Source organism: Phascolarctos cinereus, unplaced genomic scaffold, assembly GCF_003287225.1.
Source record: "Phascolarctos cinereus isolate Bilbo 61053 unplaced genomic scaffold, phaCin_HiC Scaffold_2;HRSCAF=192, whole genome shotgun sequence".
NCBI classification, from domain to species: domain Eukaryota; kingdom Metazoa; phylum Chordata; class Mammalia; order Diprotodontia; family Phascolarctidae; genus Phascolarctos; species Phascolarctos cinereus.
The window spans coordinates 334,791,609-334,812,101 of record NW_027555625.1 but is presented as its reverse complement, the minus strand read 5'-3'; the positions used below and the strand labels follow the sequence as shown (position 1 = coordinate 334,812,101).

The 20,493-nt window shown below is 34.1% G+C and overlaps 1 protein-coding gene and 1 pseudogene across 9 annotated transcripts in view; one reads left to right on the top strand and one right to left on the bottom strand.

The window, feature by feature from the left end:
* The window catches only part of RALGAPA1 (Ral GTPase activating protein catalytic subunit alpha 1), a 318,940-nt gene extending 298,934 nt beyond the window's left edge, over positions 1-20,006 (top strand). For 6 of the 9 annotated variants that reach the window (XM_020991372.2, XM_078150316.1, XM_020991370.2 and 3 more), the window contains 2 exons: positions 6,765-6,889; positions 18,689-20,006. In XM_020991372.2, the coding sequence (XP_020847031.1) occupies positions 6,765-6,889; positions 18,689-18,837 (274 nt within the window). In that variant the 3' untranslated portion in view covers positions 18,838-20,006. Of the gene's footprint in view, positions 1-6,764; positions 6,890-7,610; positions 7,642-7,930; positions 13,954-18,688 lie in introns of those variants that run through there. The other 3 variants (XM_078150319.1, XM_020991365.2, XM_020991368.2) reach the window with 2 other exon arrangements.
* LOC144456094 (U2 spliceosomal RNA) lies at positions 794-955 on the bottom strand (annotated as a pseudogene).
* Positions 20,007-20,493: the final 487 nt, after the last annotated feature.

Genomic DNA, 20,493 nt, shown 5'->3' with positions numbered 1-20,493 from the left:
TATATGTATGTTTGTAATTTCTAAGTCAGAAATGTCTGTGGTAAGTAGGGAAGATACAGTGCCTACTAGTAAAGGATAAAAGATTATTCGGGGGAAACAGTACTAACCTAACTACAGAAATTTCAAAATTAGCCCTAACTTTGTGATAACTTCTTTTTGACAATATTGTGGTAAAGAGTCATGCTTCAGGTAAGCATTGTATCCTCTTGGGTCCCTTTCTCTAGGATTTTGATGATATACTAATTTCAGGAAGAAACTAAGTGGTGTAGTGAATAGAATGTTGGACTAAGAGTGTGAAAGACCTGAGTTTGAATATTGCCTCAGACATTTACTAGCTGTGGGATCCTGGACAAGTCACTTAACTTCCATCAGCCTCAGATTCTTCATTTGTAAAATAAGTCTAATTATAGTATCTGCCTTACAAGGTTGTTGAGAGGTTCACATCAAATGAGATAATTATGTATTTAGCAAATCTTAAAGTGATGTGTAAATGTTAACTATTATTTTTGCTTTTTTTAAAATTCAAGGACCCTACATTTTTGTTAAGAAAATGTAACATTAGGAGCAGCAAGGTGGCGCAGTGGATAGAGCGCTGGCCCTGGAGTCGGGAGGACCTGAGTTGAAATCCGGACTCAGACCAAACACCTGACACTTATTAGCTGTGTGACCCTGACCAAATCACTTAACCCCAATTGCCTTACCAAAAAAAAAAAAGACAGAAAGAAAATGTAACATTAAAACCTACATTCAAGAAAGTAAAAATAATTATATCTCTAAATTGTTATTGATAACTTACTGCTGTACCAGGTTAATGCATAGAATGGATGGAGCAAGCTCCTCTTCCAATTCTCTGTTCCAAAAATTAATTTAATATTTATATTCTAATAAAGGTCATCAGATATCAAACTGTTAAGCACAGATAATTTGACTTTATTCGATCAATACAAAATGTTGTTATAAATTCAGCCATACAATTAAGCTTATGGCAGGTCTGCCCAGTGTGAAAGGCTGTGTGACACAGGTCAAGCTACTTACTTTCTCAATGAACTAGTCTCTTTTTAAGATGATATATGTTGCAGAAAAGGTCATAACATGCTTTGGTAGAGTTGAGTTTCCTCTTCTGGGAGTTCCCTCAATCAGTGAAACCAGAGGTCAGTCCCTATCCCCTATTTGAAATGTGTCCTAATAATATATCTTAATTTCTGTTTATTCAGGATACTTTATTGAGAATTTGTACATAAAGCAAAAGTGTATGTAAGTCCTGGAATGCCCAAACTACAAACTGTGGCATGAAGCAAAATAACCAAATATACTTACTACTGTACTTCAGTTTCTGTATGAAGTAAGATGAGGCTAAATCACCTCTAAGGCCCTTTCTGCCTTCAGGTGGATTAAGTGAAACCATATGTTTTGCTTGTAACCAGGTTTGTTTTATTTTGTTTTGTTTTTAAGTTATTGTGCTGGTTCCCTGTGTTGAATTTATAGGGGAGCCCAAACAAAAGTAACATAGGATGAGTAGTCACAGTTAAGTTGTGATCTGCATCATTGGTAGGAATACCCATATATCAGTGTGATCACAGAACTATTTGAGCACGAGAAAGTCAGTATGGTATGACAAGAACACTAAACAAGGAGGTGAAGTTGTTGTTTAGTCATGTCTGACTCTTTATTACCTCCTGGACCATACTGTCCATGAGGTTTTCTTGGCAAGGACGCTAGAATGGTTTGCCATTGCCTTCTCCAGTGGAATAAGCAAACAGAGGTTGATTTGCCCCGGGGTCAGGCAGCTAGTGTATAATGCCAGATTTGAATTCAGATCTTCCCCAGCACTCTTTCTACTGAGTCACCTAGTTGCCTCCTAGAGGTAAAAACTTGAGTTTAATCCTTCACTTATTGGAAATTTGTCTAAGTCCTCTGAGTTTATTTCTTAATATATAAAATGGCAATAATACTACCTGATATGCTTCACAGGATTGTTGTAAGAATCAGTTGATGCCCGAACATGTGCAAGTACTTCAGAGTCAGTAAGACTGACCTAAGGAAATGTAAAATAGCATCAGCATTATTGTAGAAGTACATTCCTGTGGGGAAGAAATCATTGGCACCAGGATTTTTTAAAATTACTCTTTAGAATCTTAATATTCATTTCACAAGCATTATATCTGTCAGTTCTTTTTGTCCACATGCTACCTATGATCCTCAAAATAAAATCTGACCACATGTTTTCAGATTTAAAATATTAAATTTTATTTAATTTAAAAGCCCATGTGCTTTTGAATGTTTTCACAACCCACTGGCTATGCCAGATCGTAAAATTCACTAGATTAAATCCATATAGATAAAAGATGACTTTTCAGACCTCAGGCTGCCATGGGTCATAGGTACTACATTGCACTAATCTAGGAAATAATTGGTGAAGAGAATAAAGGGATTCCATCTCGTTAAATGAGACCAACCCTAGTATGAGTCTTTATTAGGATTTAACAAAGTATATGTTAGTCAAGTGGCCATTATATATGACTTAGATAAGTATGTGCTATGGTTAACCTTTGAGTTTTACAGTGCCACTTCACATACAAGGGGAGTCCGAAGTAACTCTGCACCTACATAAAGATGTAACTATCAGCAGTACTTATAAATGGAAACAAATACATTTATTGTTATGATGAAAATCACCATCCTGTTTGTATACATCTGTTATTTGAAAATACTTGAACCAAAGGTCAAAAAAATGCTATTTTTAGCACAGATACAACCTGTATTATAGGTAAACTGTGGTACAAAAAAGTCATAGTAGGACTTAAGCTAAACACCAGTTTCTTTACTACCAGAGCGGCATTGTTTACATAATGATTGCTGTAAATAATTACATTAAAACACAAAATCAGACTGTTTATTAATAATGTTTCTAATCCTAAATTGATACTTGCAGAATCCAGATCAGGTTAAAATTGCTATTGGTTTTATGTTATTGTAGAAGATGTTTGCTCCCCTTATTTTTAGAATAGGAGTACCGTTTTCTGCTTTTCTGCTTTTTCTGAAAGTAGAACTGGGGTGGATTAGTGGATAATTGCATTGCTGTGATTGTAGCACCTGTTATTTCTTTTGATTGACTAGTTCAGTATTAAAGATTCCTACCAGCTAAAGTCTTTACCTTTTTTACCCAGTGGTTTTTTTTAAATTATCTTCTTTTGTCATGAATTGCTTTTGATTTAAAACAGACCTTCCCAGAAGAGAAGTTCATAAGTTGCAGCTTTGAACATTTTCTTAAATTTCTGTTGATTGGTTTGCCTTTCACCTTTTTATCAACTTAGCCATTACTTTTCCATGTCAATGGCAATATCCACTCACAGTAGCAGTATAGCTTGAGTTTCCCTGTTGTTGTTAGCCATTGAGCTTGTGTGTGCCATTCATTTTATAGGTACTAATAACTCTTCCCAGAGCAGCCTTTCTAAGGAATAAGTGTCTAGGTGATGTAGGAATCACCTGCTTTGAATTATGGTTACAATTATAGATGCTAACAACACTGGGATTTTTACCATCATCTCAACACAAAAAGCAACTTGGTTGTGGGCTCTGGAGCATGGTTTATAGTGTCTAAGGCTGTATCTCTTTAATTCATTATTTAAAAGGGAAAAATATAAATAGAGTGGATATTTACTGTTCAAGGGTTTTATTTCTATTTGCAGTATTTGCTAATTAAAAAGTTTCCATGACTTTGGGTTCAATTCAACAAACATTTCAGTTGACAATTAGGAATAAAATCTATGTAAATGCTAGCTCTAAGAATAATATTTATTATTGTTGTTATTAGGATGAGGATAGGGACTGGACCCATGATGTCACTTATAATAGAGAACTCCCAAATAGGAAACTCAAATGTACCAATGCAGGTCTGCATCTTCTCCATAACTTGTAGTCTTAGAGTTACTTGGAGCACTGAAAAGTTAAGTCTCTTGTCCAGGGTTGTGTAGTCAGCATGTACTTTAGCTCATGTCTTCTTGGCTTTGAGGCTGGTTCCCTTGTTCTCCACATCACACTGCCTCTCAAACTGACAATTCGTTTTAAAATTATCTTTCAAAAAGTGACCTATACATGATGAGTGCTGCATGATTTATTTTGTTTTCAAGTAGTTAAGACTTGGCAGCATTCATGCTGTAACTGAACTTTTTTGTGATGTTGAAGTACAGTTTGCTTCAACGAGGAAGAATTTGTCTGTTATTTTGTATAAAACAAAAATGTTTTCCATGTTTTAAGTCTAGCTTTGGCATTTCTTTAAGCTTTCCACAGATCTTCTCCCTTTGTGTCACAAAAATGTGTATTGCCTTCCATCTGCCATACTTGATTATTCCTTTTCTTATTTCGATAGGTTTTTCATTTGGGGGTATGCTTGCTTCGGATGTATTGAGGCTTGCTTTAGTTCTGCCTAATTTGTGTATACGCTTTAAATATAATAAGATAAACTAAAAGGTTTCATTTATAGCCTTCTGAAAGTAGAGCATTTTAAAAGCAGGTAGGTGTCTCCACCCTACTTTTCATGAAGCATTTTACCCATTCAAGCAGACTTTTAAAAACAGCTTGTTTTGATAGCAGACTGTTCTCCTGTGAGCCTTCAGCCTTTGCTTCCTGGCAGCACCTTTGGTGTGAAAAGAGAGTGATCAATTGGGAGACTATCAGTGCCAGCATGCATAGAGTGATAAGTTAACACACCACTGGGAATTTCTAGGGCCCACCAAGATACTTCACTTCTAATGTGCTAACAAGCTCATTTTTCTACCTCTTGCCTCTTCAGTTATTTTTTTTTCTCAGAAGAGCTTAGAAGTTGAGTGCATCAGGCATAATGAAAAGCTCTGTAGGAGGGAGAAGCAATAACCCCATTTTTCCCTTTTCAGCCAAATAGAAAATTAGTTTCTGGTAATACACAAAGGCCAGTATTTTTTGTACAAGGGGCACTGCTGTGAATCAAAGGACTCTATTAACTGCAGAAAATTCAACAGCTGTGAATCTCCCCCAGTGAAAAAAGTACTTTCCAACAAGTTGTGAGATATGTAGTATTATTTAGATTGAACCATCAGTTTCATCATCTTCAGTTTATTAACCACATACTTTTTAAACTGTTATATTATTTTCCTATTTTAAGATTTAATTATATCATCCAGTCATAAAATCCTTGTTAAGCATTTTATACTGTACCTTGTCCTATTACTACTACTACTAGTACTACTAGTACTAGTACTACTACTACTACTACTACTACTACTTACAACCATTGCAAAAATAGGATCCTAGTAGTCAGAATTCAAAATAGTAGAAATTCTAATTAATATTTGTGATGTGAAATAACATGATATATTTTACCGGCTTCAGTTTACTTTCTTCTCATTTGAAGGGTAAAAGTCAGAACTTCTTAAGGTCAGATGCAAGATTAATATGTAGTCTTTTTGTATTTACCCTTTGCCTTTTTTTTTTTAATTATTAGCCTCCATAAATAGCTAACACTGTTTTCCATTGAGTTCCTAGTTCAATTTCAAGATTAAAATTTTTACTCTTGGTCATTACTAGAAGTTAGCATGGTCACCAAAATTTAAAATATCTAAATTGGTATTCAGCAAGGAAAGAAAGTATTAAAATGCTTTAATTTTTGTTGGGAAAAATTCACTGTGACAAACCAGTAGGAACATTTTTATTATCCTTTTTGCTTATTTAAATGTCTTATGTAAGGCCTGCCTTTGTACATGTAGTACAGCAAGACAACTTTTAAGAGTTGTAGGAGAAAGGTTAACTGATTTCTCAGTTCACGAACTATACGACATGAAATCAGCGTGCTAGTTTTTACTGATAATTGTATGGTGCTGCCTGCTGTTCTACATTTTGACAGCCATTTCCATAGTTGCTTTCGTGAACAACAGAAATATTCTCTCCCTTTCTTGCCCTTTCTGTGCTAACAGCACAATCAGGCCTGCTGAAATAGGAAGCCTGGAGTGGATTGTTCAGAAGCAACACTTCAAGATACTGGTCTCTTGTCAATAATATCAGGACAGAGAATGTGGTGAAAGGGAGGTATGGTATTTTTCTGTCAGTTTTAGTGCCCTGCAGATATTTTGTTAGCCATTGTTTAGGGATCCTGTATCCTTTGCAAATATTCCTGATTGTGTCAGTGTTGTAATTGACCATTTTTTCTTGACATAAAGATTTAGTTGTGTATTTATCGTAACTGATTGCAGTTATTAGTAGTTTCATTTAAAATATAAAAAGTTATTGAGGCAGAAAAACACATTTTTTAAGTATGCAAAAATTTTTTCACAATAAGTCTTTACAAGCAAACGTTAAACTTTTGGATATGCTATTTTAAGCAGTATTATGAAACTTAATGTGCTACTTTTCAAACTAAATTTAACTATTTCAGGCTAATTTAAAAATGGGAGTAAGTCCAGTTTGACCTGAAATCATTTGAATGCTTTTTCAAATATACCATCTTTAATGCTTTTGAATATCTGATATCGTTGTAATTATTTAATAATATGTACCTTTCCATTTATGTTAGTGTGCCGAAGAGTAGCCTTAGATTAAGAACTATGCCTTTAATCTCTCCAAAAAAGCCATAATTTTGATGTGTGAATGTTCTGAAAATTATAGAATAGGCTTGGCCGTGAATATTGTATTTATTGCTTGAAAGAAATACGTTAACATCAACAGTAGTCTTCATGGGCATTTTCTATTTAAATGAACTGCACTTACATTCATCCTTAACTAGAGGAAAATAGCTATGAAGAGAGAGCACGGTACCTGCAGTCAATTGTCCAGCACCACCTAGAGCCAACCACATTTGAGGATTTTGCTGCACAAGTTTTCTCTCCAGCTCCCTATCATCATTCAACATCTGATACAGGTAAGAACACTAGAAAATATGGGTCCTCTCTTAGAATTCATTGGAATTTGAAATGCAGTACCCTTTTTCTAAAACCCTGAAGATAATTGAAAACTTTATTTTGCCTAAAATAAATGACTGTCACCGAAATACCATCAATAACATGTATCACAATTTTGGCCTTTAGATTTGACTTATGATTTTGAATATGTTGAAACTAAAGATAAATGGCTAGGAGAAAGTTAAACTAGAAACACTGGTATTCATTTTATATTCCACTAATATAGCAGAAAAGTTATGCGATAGCTCCAAGTTTCTAAAATTATTTCATAATGCAACTGCTTTAAATCGCTCACCAGTTTTTTATAAAAGTCCAAGCATCATGCTTCTGTTGAGCTAATAGAGAGTGTATTTTATGAAATAATTATTAAGATTTCTTTAAATAAAATATAATTTATAGAGGGTCAAATTTGGCAGTCCAAAAAAAATTCTGTTATTATTCTGTATATTTTTTCAATTCATAAAGCCAAAAAAATAAAACTAGCCTCAACTTAGAAATATTCAGTTTGGGGTTTGTTTGTAAATATTAAAGTGTAAGAGGGTACTGCATTTTCCACAGTTAACTATTTTTTGAAGAAATCAATATGAAAACAAATAACTCATCAATAACAGGCCACATCCTGTTCTGATAATACTTTGCACTCCTTATGATTGTTTCATTTATTTTATTTTCCCTCTTTAGATCATTAAATATCAGTTCTGTTTGTCTGAAGGTAAGACAGTGTACAAAACTCATCCTCTATTCTTTTACTCTTGTTTTTTTAACTAAAGCACTAAGCTTTTATAACTCAGGCGTTTACAAACTTAATGCTTCCCTGGTCCACGCTAAACATTTCAGAAGTTTTTACTAAATTTTCTCCAAAGTTAGTTTTTTTTACTAACCCCGGGTTTGCATGAAACACTAACATTGGTTCTGGGATAAAGATAACTAATGATAAAACCTTTGGTTAAAATTATTGAATTCATTAGTGAAATTATCATGTTGACCTTTTTGTTCCTCAGCATGAACAAGTAGTCTGAATAGATGGCATTGGTGTACACGTCTTTGCGTCATTAATGACATCCCAGAGGAGCAGTAAAAAAGAAGAATACATAAAAAAAGAGTGAAATTCCTCACTGATAAACTTTGTTTTCTAAGTGTCAAATAAGTTCAGATAATTTACTTTAATCTAAGGAGGGAAGTAATATAGTTTGCTAAAGTATTTATAGAAATATTGGATTAGGATTTAGCAAACATAGTTAGGCTTATATCAAAATGGTCATTAAAAAGAAATCTGAGGGGAAAATTTTAAGCATTTTTAATTTGTGGGCAAAATCTAAGGAAAATGAGAATAATGTGAAAGTGAAGTATCATCTATCTAAGGAGAGATAAAAATATCGATATGAGTTTTGAGCACATTGATGATACCACTTGAAATTATTCTGTTTGGGTGGCAGAGGAAAGGTAAATGGAAGAAAATTATAAAAATAAATTAATAAATGAATCCATGAATACTATTCCTGACTACTTCATTGCTTAGTAACCGAAAAGAATTTTTGAAGAAATATTAAACCATCTTATTTAAAATAGATGATGACTTTTGGCATGTCAGATAGTTAACCCACAATTTTACCAAAATAAAATGAGACTGAATTTTTTAATGATTCATTAGCATACAAAATAGACAACATTAGAAGTAATTCATTTTAGAAGACACTTGGCAAATAGAACTATTCTGTTTAATGAAGCATAAAAAATTTTTCTTCATAAGTGAGAAGGTATTTTTCATATAAATACTGACATTGCCAAAAATATTTTCACATAAAACATTGTATGTTTTAAGTCAATAACATTATCCTAGAAGATTAAACATTTGGTTAAAGCAATTCTCAGTTTAACATAATGAAATAAAAATAAAATGAATTACTCCTTCATATCCCACCCCCCCAAAAAAAAGATAATGACAAAGCTGTGATCTCTTGGATTTTTTTCTTTAGATCTCACCCCTTTAGAATTGTTCTACCATAGCACTTAACCAACCTCCTACTGAAGCCATAAGGGATGGTGCAAGAGAGGATATACATAATAAAAATTAAGCTAAAATAATGGTTGCCCACCAGCCTGCAGATTTCAAAAGCAGTGAATTAGCAGAAGTATTATGATTTGGAGTTTTTGTTTTGTTTTAACCTAAAATTTGTTGAGTGTATACATAATTAGAATTTATAAATACTTTTAAGATACCATATTCATTCATAATAAAATACTTAACATGTTACAATAAATCCTTGCAAAAAATTGAATTCATTGTGATGTATAATTTCTGATCATCTCTATAATTTAGCCAAATTCTTTTTTTAATTGGTGATAACATGTGCTTTTTGCTGATTTTAAACATTTAAAAATAGTCATTTTAAACATTAGCCTAATTTCTCAAAATGGGTTCTGTCTAATTAATAGATTGATATTTAAGAGTAATTATTTTTACACCTAAAGTCATTGAGGAGCTAGTGTGATGTCATGCTCTGTTGGTCTTCCAATAGCTAGGTTAAAGCATTATTAGATTTCTTCTCTTTTATTTTTTTTAAATATTATGGGAAAAATATTCCTTTTACCTTTACCTTAGTCATCTGACACATAAATGGAAATTCTCAAAACCTTTGGTATTTCTATTTAAAGAATACACAATTTTATGTCAAAACAGCTAATTTATATACCAATTTCTATATAAATACTTGTCTATTTCAATAAAATTTGATGTGCCGTATAGTTCAGATTATTCTAGATAAAATGTTTTATTAATTTTATAATTAAACTTATTCTTTTCTGTAATAGTGGAATGAGATAAATTATCCTATCCAAGTTTTTCAACTTTGAAACTTTTCTATATTTTAAAAAATATGATAACTTGTGGCAATATGATTTGCACTTTGCTTAAGCAAATATTTTGATCACATGTTGGTAGGTTTGAGTGCTAAAGACACTAAACTTTTTATTGTGTTTTTTAGTACCGTCTTTGGAAAACCCTGAAACTTCAGGTTGTTGTCATTTAAGAACACTGAATGAGTAATACTACAATTAATTTTGTAACTTGAAAGTTTATTTACTTACTTCCCTTCAGATCAAGTTAGGTCAAGAGTTTTTAACCTTTTTTGTGTTATGGTCTTTTCAGCAGTCTGGTGAAGCCTGAAGTCTCATAGGGCTATAAATGAAACCAAATATGTTAAAATGAAGATGTAGTTTTTACCCATTCTAGTCTTCAGACCATCTGAAAAACACCCAAACCCCTGTAGATGCTAGGTTAAGAATTCCAGATTTAGGTTGAGAAGCTATGAATATAGAAAAAAAAATCCCTAGAAACACAGAACTTGAGATTTTAGAGGGACCTCAAAAGCATCTATATACAGGAATCCCTACTATAATATATCCAACCTTTGGGATTGTTAGGAAGTTTTTCCTGACATCAAGCCTAAATTTGCTTCTTTGCAACTCCTGGTTCTGCCCCCTGAAACAAGAGAGAACAAAGCTAATCCCTCTTCCCGATGATGTCCCTTCACGTACTTCACATACACAGATATCGTATCCTCCACTGAGTCTTCTTTTCTCCAGTCTGATCCTCATATGTCATGGACTCAGAGCCCTTCAATATCAAGGAATTTCTCCAATTTACCAATGTCAGGGCAGCTAGGTGATGCAGTGGATAGAGCACTGGCCCTGAAGTTAGGGGGACCTGAGTTCAAATCTGGCCTCAGACCAAACACTTGACACTTAGTAGCTGTTTTGACCCTGGGCAAGTCACTTAACCCCAATTGCCTACCAAAAAAAAATTTTTTACCAATGTCCTTCTTAAACAGTGGTGGCAAGAACTAACATAATACTCGATATGAGTTCTGCAGAGAGCAAAGTACTGTGGGACTACCTCCCTCATCCTAGAAAACTATGCACCTCAGTACACCCCAACATCACATTAGATTTTTTTTGGTTGCACATTATATTGCTAACTCACATTGAACTTGAAGTACAGTTTTAAAAATGCAGATCCTTTTCAGAACAACTGATTTTGTCCTTGCCTCTCCTATCTTCTATTTGTGGTGTTGATTATTTTCGTTGCACTTGAGTGCAAGAATTTACACTGATCCCTGTTGAATTTTATCTCATTAAATTGCTCACAGTACTCTTATACTGTCATCTACTCTCTTGTCTATCTTATTCCTTCTAGCTTTGTGTCATCTTCAAATTTGTTCAGCATACTATATAGATATTATTTATATGCTACATAGTATATGCTGCCTTTATTCAAGTCATTGATAAAAGATGGCAAAGAGGCAAGAACAGATCGTATGAGTACTCTACTGTGGAACTCCTGCCATGTGGACATTGACTCATTAACAACTACCCTTTGAGTCCAAACATCAAACCAGTTCTAGCTCTGTTAGTATTAACATCTCTCCATCTTCTTTACCTGAAGAGTATGAGATATTTTGTCAAAAGTGTTACTAAAATCTACACAAACTATATTTACTGCATTACCCTCAACAACTACTTTAGTAATCTTGTCAGAAAAGGAAATTAGGGTATTCTGTTATAGTCTATTCTAGATGGAATCATGCTGGCCCTTTGCAAGCACCCCTTCCTTTTCTGGATTTTGGGTATCTATCTTTAATGATCTCATCTAGATTTTTCCAAAGAATCAAAATCGTACACAGGCCACTTCTTTGCAGACTGTTCTCTTCCCAAAATTGAAACATTTGTCCTTTTGCAATCTTGTGGTACCTTTTCTGTTTTCTGTGATCTTTGAAGTGTCATGGATAGAGGCTCCAAAATCATGTCTGCCAGTTCTTTCAGGACTAGAGGTTTTAGTCTCTCAGCTGGGGGTCTTGCATTCATCAAGGACAGGTAGATACTCTCTTACTATCTACATATTTATCTTGGGTTATCAACTCCCTGTGAGCCATTTTTGTGCTATCATTTCACATGTGAAGATCATTCTTCTTTGCAGACAAAAAAAAATGAGTTAGCTTTCCCTTTTTTTCTGTTGTCAGTTATCATCCCATTCCCCCCAACTCCATTGTCTTTCTCCTCCCAATGTTGTATTTTTTAAAAATCACCTTTTTTTTTGTTGTCCCCAGCCCTAAATCATTCTGAAAGAGACAGACAGGTAGAGAGATCTTCTGTTACCTGGCCTTCTATCTTTTATGTATTTCTGTTTAAAATCTAGGTTGGTGAATTTCCTCCCTGTGCATCTACATTGGACTCTTCAAACAAATCACATTTTTTTTATTAAAAATGTTTCATTTGTGTTTCCAAATTTTTATTCTTGAGCATCTCCCATCCCTCGTAGGCTGACTTCTTCTGAAGCATGGCATCCTACTTATCTCATAGCCTACATATTCATATTCACACTAAGAAATTTCACAGCATGCATTCACCTTAATACTTGATTTATGATGTTCTAAGCAAATAGATAAAGTGAATGATTTTTTGAAAACCAACTTTTAAATTCCTGGTTGATATAAATAATAAAAAGGATACTACAATATATCTTTGTTAAAATTTTCCTCAAATTTACGTAAATATACAAAAGTAATGTCATCAAATTGATTAATTGATACAATATATACAATCCCAAAGTAAGAGAATGGACTTTATTTTGTCAAATAGCTAACTCTTTCAAACCATAGATAACTATTGAAATTTCATTTTCCAATAACTATTGAAATTTCATTTTCCATCAACTCCAGATACTGACTCAACTGTAGAAGAAAATTTTTCTTAACTGCTTTGATTTCCAAATGGATCCCAAGTGAACAACACAAAATTTCAGTTCCAGTTTTAGAAACACCAGTGGTTTGCTGTTCTCACCTGAAGTAATGGGACCATTTACACAGAAGCAGCCGTTTTAAGGAAAATATATAAAGGAAGGAAAGATTTTCAAAACAGAATATTCTAATCCATTAGCCATGTTAAAGAAATTTAGAAACATCAACAAAAAAATTGCTCAACTAAGTGGGGTTTTATAAAATATTCTAGAGGCATTTTTTACAAAAGTAATTATTACAGTTTTTACCTAAATGTTGTTTAGGGTACTGGATTAATTTACTTCCATAATTTAAATTAACATTTGAGGCACCAAGATTGCTAACATTTACTTCAACCCAGTATACTTTCTGAGCTTCATTTTTTTCCCCTCACTGAGTTAATATGAATGTGGCTAGCTTATTGCTCACCGCCATCATGCAATATATATCACATTCATAGTGTTCTTTACAAATTACATGTTAGTACTTTATAAACTAAGAAATTGATCTCTGTTGATTAGATGAAGTATTTTTAAAATATAAAGCTCTTATTTGGAGTTAATACTGGGCCATCTTTGTAGCCTTAAAGATTTTCAAGTTCCTGTAAAAAGAACATTATAAAATGCTGTGCAAGTTACAACTGTATTACAATTTACACTTTATTAAAATTATTGTTAATCCATACAAAGTAATAGTGAAAAGCCCTATATTCGACCTCAGCTATAACCTCAGATTTGCCATTCTCTCTCAAAATATGATCTTCCTCCATAATCAAATACAATTTCATGATGGTTCAGTAGAATAATCACAGGTTCATTGCTGCTGAACCATAATTTTTGACTGGGCCATCCAAACTGTCAGTCCATTGTAAGTAGTATAGCTTTAACCTTGGATAACTTTTCTGACTCAGTTTCCTACTCTGTAATATCTAATACATAAAAACCTACCACTGCTCAATTCAGAAGATGATTTGAGACTTCTAAATTGATTTGAGCTCACTAAAAGAAAGTCATTTTTTAAAAAACATAGTATATGGAAATTCCAATAGGAAGATGTGTCCTGTTCATTCTGTAAACATGTGTTTCTACAATTTTACACTACAGCCAAATGTATTCTACTTTTAATGCTATGAGCTTTGTGTTTTTACTATTTTTTTGTATCCCTAGCCCTTAGCACAATGTCAACACATAATATCCACTTAATAAAATGCTTTGTTTACTGACTAGCTTAATAAATGTTTGTTGACTCACTGACTGAACATTGTGGTTATTCTATAGTGGCTAATTGAAGTTTCTTTGTTAATGATCATTTGCTTCCATTTCTGCAAGTCCCAGAACTGCCATTTCTCTATTCTCACTCACCTCTCAACCCCTTGCAGTCTGGCTTCCAACTTTATCACTCAGCTAAGACTTCTCTCTCCAGAGGTAAAAATGATTTCTTCCTTGCCAAATGGCAATTACCTTTTCTGTCTTTAAAACACTTCTTAGCTTATTAGCAGTATTGGACAAGGATGAGCAGCCCCTTCTGCAAGATACCCTTTTCCCTCTGAGTTTTCATGATACTGCTCTCTTGGTTTTCCTAATTATATGGCCACTTCTTAGTCTCTTTGGTAGGATCTTTATCTATGTCCTACCCCATAACTTGATGTGCCCCAAGGCTCTATCATGGGTCATCTTCTCTGAATTCCTCCATATGCCCTGCTGGAGATCTCAACTCATATCAGTTCAGCAGTCATATCTTTGTAGATGACTTCCATATATCTACATCTAGCCATCATCTCTCTTCTCCACTCAAGCTCCCATCATGGAATGCCTATTGGACATTTGCAATTGAGTGACCCATAAACATCTCAAAGACAAGTCCAAAATTCATTATCTTTTCTCAACCAAATCCTTTCCTCTTCTCAGTTTTTGTTGAGAGCACCACCAGCCTTCTAGTAACCTTGGTTCACAAACTTGGAGTCATTCTTAACTCTTCGGTCTAACACTAAATCTCATCAATTCTACCTCCAGACATCTCTCATAATCCCTTTTCACCAATCACATTTCCACATTTAAGTTCAGGCCCTTAACACCTGGATTAGAAATAATAATAGCAGCACTTAAATAGCACTTTAACATTTGTTTAAAAAAAAAAGCCCTGTATTTTATCTCATTTGATCCTCACAACAAGCCTGTGAGATAGGTACTATCAGATTTATCTTCATTTTACAGACTAGGCAACTGCCAGTTTTTGCCAGTGATTTTGCTAGTCACTTGTCCTAGTCTCACAACTAGTAATGTAAATGCCTGATCAAGATTTCAACTCTAATCTTCCTGACTCCAAATCCAACATTATCTGCTGTGCCAACCTAGCTGCAATAATAATTGGCCTCCTTGACTCATGCTTCTCCTCCTCTCTAATTCATCCTCCAAATATTTTCCAAAATTACATTCCAAAAGCACAGATCTTACCATGTCACTCCCCTGTTCAAAAAGTTTCTAGAATTAAATTGTTGTTCTTGTCATCCAAAGCCCTTCACAATCCACCTTCACCTTGCCTTTCCAGACTTATAGCGTGTTAGTCTACATCACATACATTCCAGCCAAACTGGCCTGCTTGTTGTTTGTGGTACAAGAACTGCAGTCTCCCATCTACACAGCCCAGGCCTCCATGCCTGAATGCTTCCATTAAGGCTCAGCTCAAGCACCATCTCTTACACAAAGTCTATCCTTATCTCTCCTAGTTGTTGGTGGCTTCCCACTGGAAATAGATTTGTATTTTATTTTGTATATATTTATCTCTGTACATCTTGTTCCCCTCCCCAAACTAAATGGAGTAACCTTAAAATTAGCATCTGTTTGGTTGTGTCCGTACCCCCAGGAGGTTTGGGTAATAGGCACTTAACATATGTTTGTTGACTGAATCAACAAGTGGTAAGAAGCCCCAGGTCACAACTTGGGGCTCAGTGTTTCATTTCAATTCAATTCAGCAGACTTTTATTGAGTACCTACTATTGTGTAAGTCACTGTTCTGGGTACTAGAAATAGGAAATTTTTATACCTGGTGAATTAGTCTGCTTTTTCCATCTGGGGAAAACTTTTTTTTTTCAAAGTTCTGTTCCTTCTCTTATTTGTTCAACTCCAGGGTTCACTTATTTTTCACCTCTTTGCATTTAGGAATCTTAAATCTAATTAGCTAGAATCTGTCTTCTGAATTTGTAAATTAAATGTCTTCAGTGGGTCACACCAGAACCTCTGAAGTTCTACACATGCAGAGACCAACAAAATAAACCACGTCATGATTTTTAAAAAATGAGCCAGAGAGTTAACTTATTCTCACAATGCCTGCAAATCATTACAGCCATATTGATTATGGCAATGTAATGATGGTGTTAACTGGTAACAGGAAACCACATGGATTTTTTTTTTTGGTGGGGGGGAAGGGCTAGGGCATGATTCATTTCATTAGCTTTCTGTAGAGACAGCATATGTCCAATGATATGACATCAATATTTATTTTTTAATGTAGTTCACCAACTTTGTAGCTTGTATTCTAGCAAATACACAAGTATAAAATTAACATTAACATTCAAATTAACATCTCATACTGCAAAAGTTAGGTCTTGTTTAGAATAGAATATTAAAGTCATTTTATACATTTCTCTTTCCTGTGCATTTGAAAATTAGGAAATATGCATTGCAAATTATTTAAGTTTGAATTTAATGCACATCATCAGACCAGAAGTTGCTATGAGGTCTATAAATTCAAGTGTCATATGCTAAAAGTAATTACAACCAAATACCACTTATTCAGTCCTCAGTGGATTTGGTGGGGTTCCTATTAGGGGAGATTTTTGTTTATTTTCATTGAGTTTTACATTGATTGAGAGTAAAGTGGTTAAGATAACATTCCATGAGTTCAGGAGACGCATTAGAAGGCCAGTGGATTTGGACTGTTTAATAGACTTCTTTTTTCTTCTTCTTTTCTGTCTTCCTGTGTAACTGTTAGTTGGTAAGTACAACATATTGGATTTATAAAACGGCTCTTTGACTGTGAAACCATTCATCACCCTAACCATGCTCTCAATTATGTTATCTAACCAAAACCTGATTACTGTCTTCTCTGTTCTTCAGTTAACACCTGTCAAACCCTGCAGTGTGTCTCATATCTATTATATCTATCTTCCCTCCTGTTTTCCTCACTTCTCTCTACTTCTTTCATCATTTCTTCATTAACAACAAAGAAAGAAATGCAGTGATAGTTCTCTTCCTCCCCAAACCTCCACTAGAAAGCATTGGCCATCTCAAGGTAAAAAAGCCAAAGGAAGCCCTCTCATTGTTGCTGGGAATGGTGTGCTCTACCAGACAAGCACGGGCTCCCGTTTACCCTTTGTCTGCCTTCTGTCTGCAGTGCTTTTCTGAAGGGAGCCAGGAGTTCATGGGCTCTAATGGTTCACCCAGGTTAGATAGTAAGGGGGGAATGACACATTTCCTTGTATTTTAGGGTGTGTATAATCCTAGTTATGAAAGAATGAATGTTGAAGCACCCCCATTGAGAAAGGGAGAAGACCTGGATTTTGCTTGACCAAAAACTTTTCTTAAGGGAATGTATTTTTGTTATTCAGTACATTTATGATACTTGGTCTTCTAGGTACTCCAGAGACTTTGAGTTGTGATGAGATTTACTAAATGCACTTAAGTTTACTACCATCTCAATAGGACTGACACCCCTATGAAAATTTTTACTTTGCCTTTTTACCAGTTATAATTTCAGTTTTGCAAATGAATAAAAGCAAAAATAAATTGAGAAATTAATTATAATTAGAAAGTTTTAAGCAATAGCAAAAGTCTGAGACTGCCATTTATTATAATACTTGATTAGGAATATGTGTTCATTACCCAGTTTACTAGCTGCAAAGGATTTATACAATTTGATATTTTAATAAATATCAGTAGTCAGAGATTTCCATACTAGGCAGTGTGGCATAGTAGAATGCTACATTTGAAGTCAGAGAATGTGATTTAAGTACTGGCTCTGCTGTTTACATGCATGAGCTTAACTTTCTGGGCCTCAGTTTCCTCATCTGTAAAGTGAGGGGGTTGAACTAAATGATTTCTAAGGTCCTTACAGCTTCCTCTATGATCTTGTGATTGATTGTACATGAGCACTATTACCTTTAAGAATGATAATGGAGAGTCTAAATAAATGCCTTGGGAACTGTAGGTTACAATAACACTAGACTTACTGCATCATACTTGCAACTTTTTCTTTGTTGTCTGTAAGTTTTTTGGTGGATTTTTGTTTTTTGCTTTGTTCAGAAATGAACTATGCTCTATGGAAACGTTTTAAGTGGGAAGAACTAACTTTCTTAAGAAGGGATTTAGTCTCAATGGCTAAATTTTTTTCACTTGTTTCCCTCTTTTTCTTTTTTTTTTTTTTCATTTTCAGATCTGTTTCCTCTGGTTACCTTTTTTTCTGTGGAAGAACTAGAAATCTCAAATAAAAAAACTATTGTTGATCTATCTTAAATTATGGCATTTTTTAAAGCAGTTTCCATTTAGACAAATTTTGATTTTAGAATCGTTGTTATGCAAGAATTTGCTTTGGTTCTTTCCATAAAGGAAATTACTTAATACCTTTAATGACTTTAGTTTGACCTAGCTTTTTAGGACTATTTCAGAGTATTAAATTTAAGCTGTGACTGCCTACATTCTGAAGCTTACTGTAAAGGAACTAGTCCTACTCACCTGCATCTTGAATCCTGCATGCTGATGGTGTCTCTAGATCCCTCCCCCTTCTTAGTTGCAAGGAAATTGCTTCCCATTGCTGCTACTCAGGATACTCTGGTTGGTTCTCCCCATAATTTGATGGGTTTTTTCCTGCTGACATGGTGGCTTTCAGTGAGTTTACAATACTTAATTGGACTTTCTAATGAATAAGTGTTGTCCTTTTTTATGGGTTACATTGCTGGGACATTGGTACTAACAGATTTGTCTCCCTCAGGCTCCTGCCCGGAGACTCTACCCAGCGAAACTTCAACAGCATCGCAGATGGATGGGACCGACTTAGCTTCTCCAATGTCTCCACGAACCAGCAAGAGCAGAATGTCTATGAAACTTCGCCGCTCCTCTGGCTCTGCCAATAAATCCTGAGGAGACAAGCAACTCTGCAGCTTTTTTGAACAACAAACATTAATCTTGAGCAGTTGAATTAGCACTGACAATATTTTCCCCCAGAATTTAGCTAGATGTATGTCTACCATCACACACATGCTCCTTCCTGTATACTAACTTTAGAAAACACCAATATTTTATTTGTAATTCAGTATTTTAGCTTCGAAATTGCTGTGGGGTTTTTAGTTACACCCTAAGCTTCCTCTTTTTTGGTGCAGTTTATATACTGTAGCCTTTAATTTTCTTGATAATTATGTCTAAATTGTCACTTTTAACTCCATGGTTAACAATGAACCAAGATGTAATTGGAGAAAATTCTTTATTGTGCCCCCATTGTAACTTTCTTAGCAAGCTAAATATGTACAATTTTTTTAAATGTACAATTTTAAATTTAAGCATTTGTAAAGTCCAAACAAAAGACACAAATTTGTTCATGCACAGGGTGTGTATAGATTATTTATGTTATGAAAATAAAGTAATTACAATAAATGGTCTTTTAGTATTTTAGTTTCCACTTGAAAATTTTTTTATTAGGTTTTCTTTCCCAAAACAGTGTCTCATTTCCTAGCCATGTGGGTAATACCATAACAAGTCAAAAAATGAGAAAAATCACTGTGCTGCACTCTGACTTATGCTTGCCTTCCAATTATTTTTTTTATAACATTTCCCTTTTAAAATGGTATCATTGTTCAATGCCATTCTGTTTTGAAATTGTGGCCCTGATAATCTAGCCACAGGATCTTGGTGGATCAATAATTTTTTTCTTATATATGGAAAAAGAAGTATTTTTCCAATTAACTTCCTTGCTCAAAATTATGTGTACTATTAAAGAAGATAAGGGAATATTATCCAGGAGTCATACTTTAATCTATTGTTAATATTGAGCTTAGAGATGTGGATCAGTACACAATCCGTTCCTCCAGAAGTATTTTCCTACAACAGATGAGCTGCTCGTATTTTGTGTTGAGTAGCATCTCCTAAGGAAATGTAGCATGGCATTCGTTCTAACTGCATGTGTAAATACATCATACAGGCAACCACAGAAATATAAATTATGTATGGTCATTCATGTAGTATCTACAGATTTGTAATTGTTGAAAAGATGACATAATATTTAATAATACAATAAAAAATATTATTCTTACCAATTCCTGTTCTTGAGTGTTGATTGAGCTTCAGTGTTTTATCTGTTTTAGGCATCAAATAGAATTTATCTTATTTCTGTGATTAATATACACCAAAACATGAATTTAGTTTATCTTCTCACTTAAAAATGGATCTGAATTCTCTTTCTAGGGGTGTACTTTGAACCCAATTCACAATATGTCTCCCTAATCTAAAATTGCCCCCAGTGACTTCTCTCCCTATACAGTTTGAATTGTGCCAATAATAGTCTTCAGTTGCTTGACACTGTAATTTCTCAAATAAGCTTTTGTTAATGCTGCTCCTTTCATATGATAAGCCAAAACTTTATAGAAAAAAGGATTAAATTTTTTTTTGGTTAAGTGTCAAAACATATGTATATATATATATATATGTGTGTGTGTATGTATGTACGTATGTATACACACACATATTGCTGGTAAGCAGAAATAAAAATTGAAAACACAAGAAAGCTCCTGTTTAGCTGTGGAA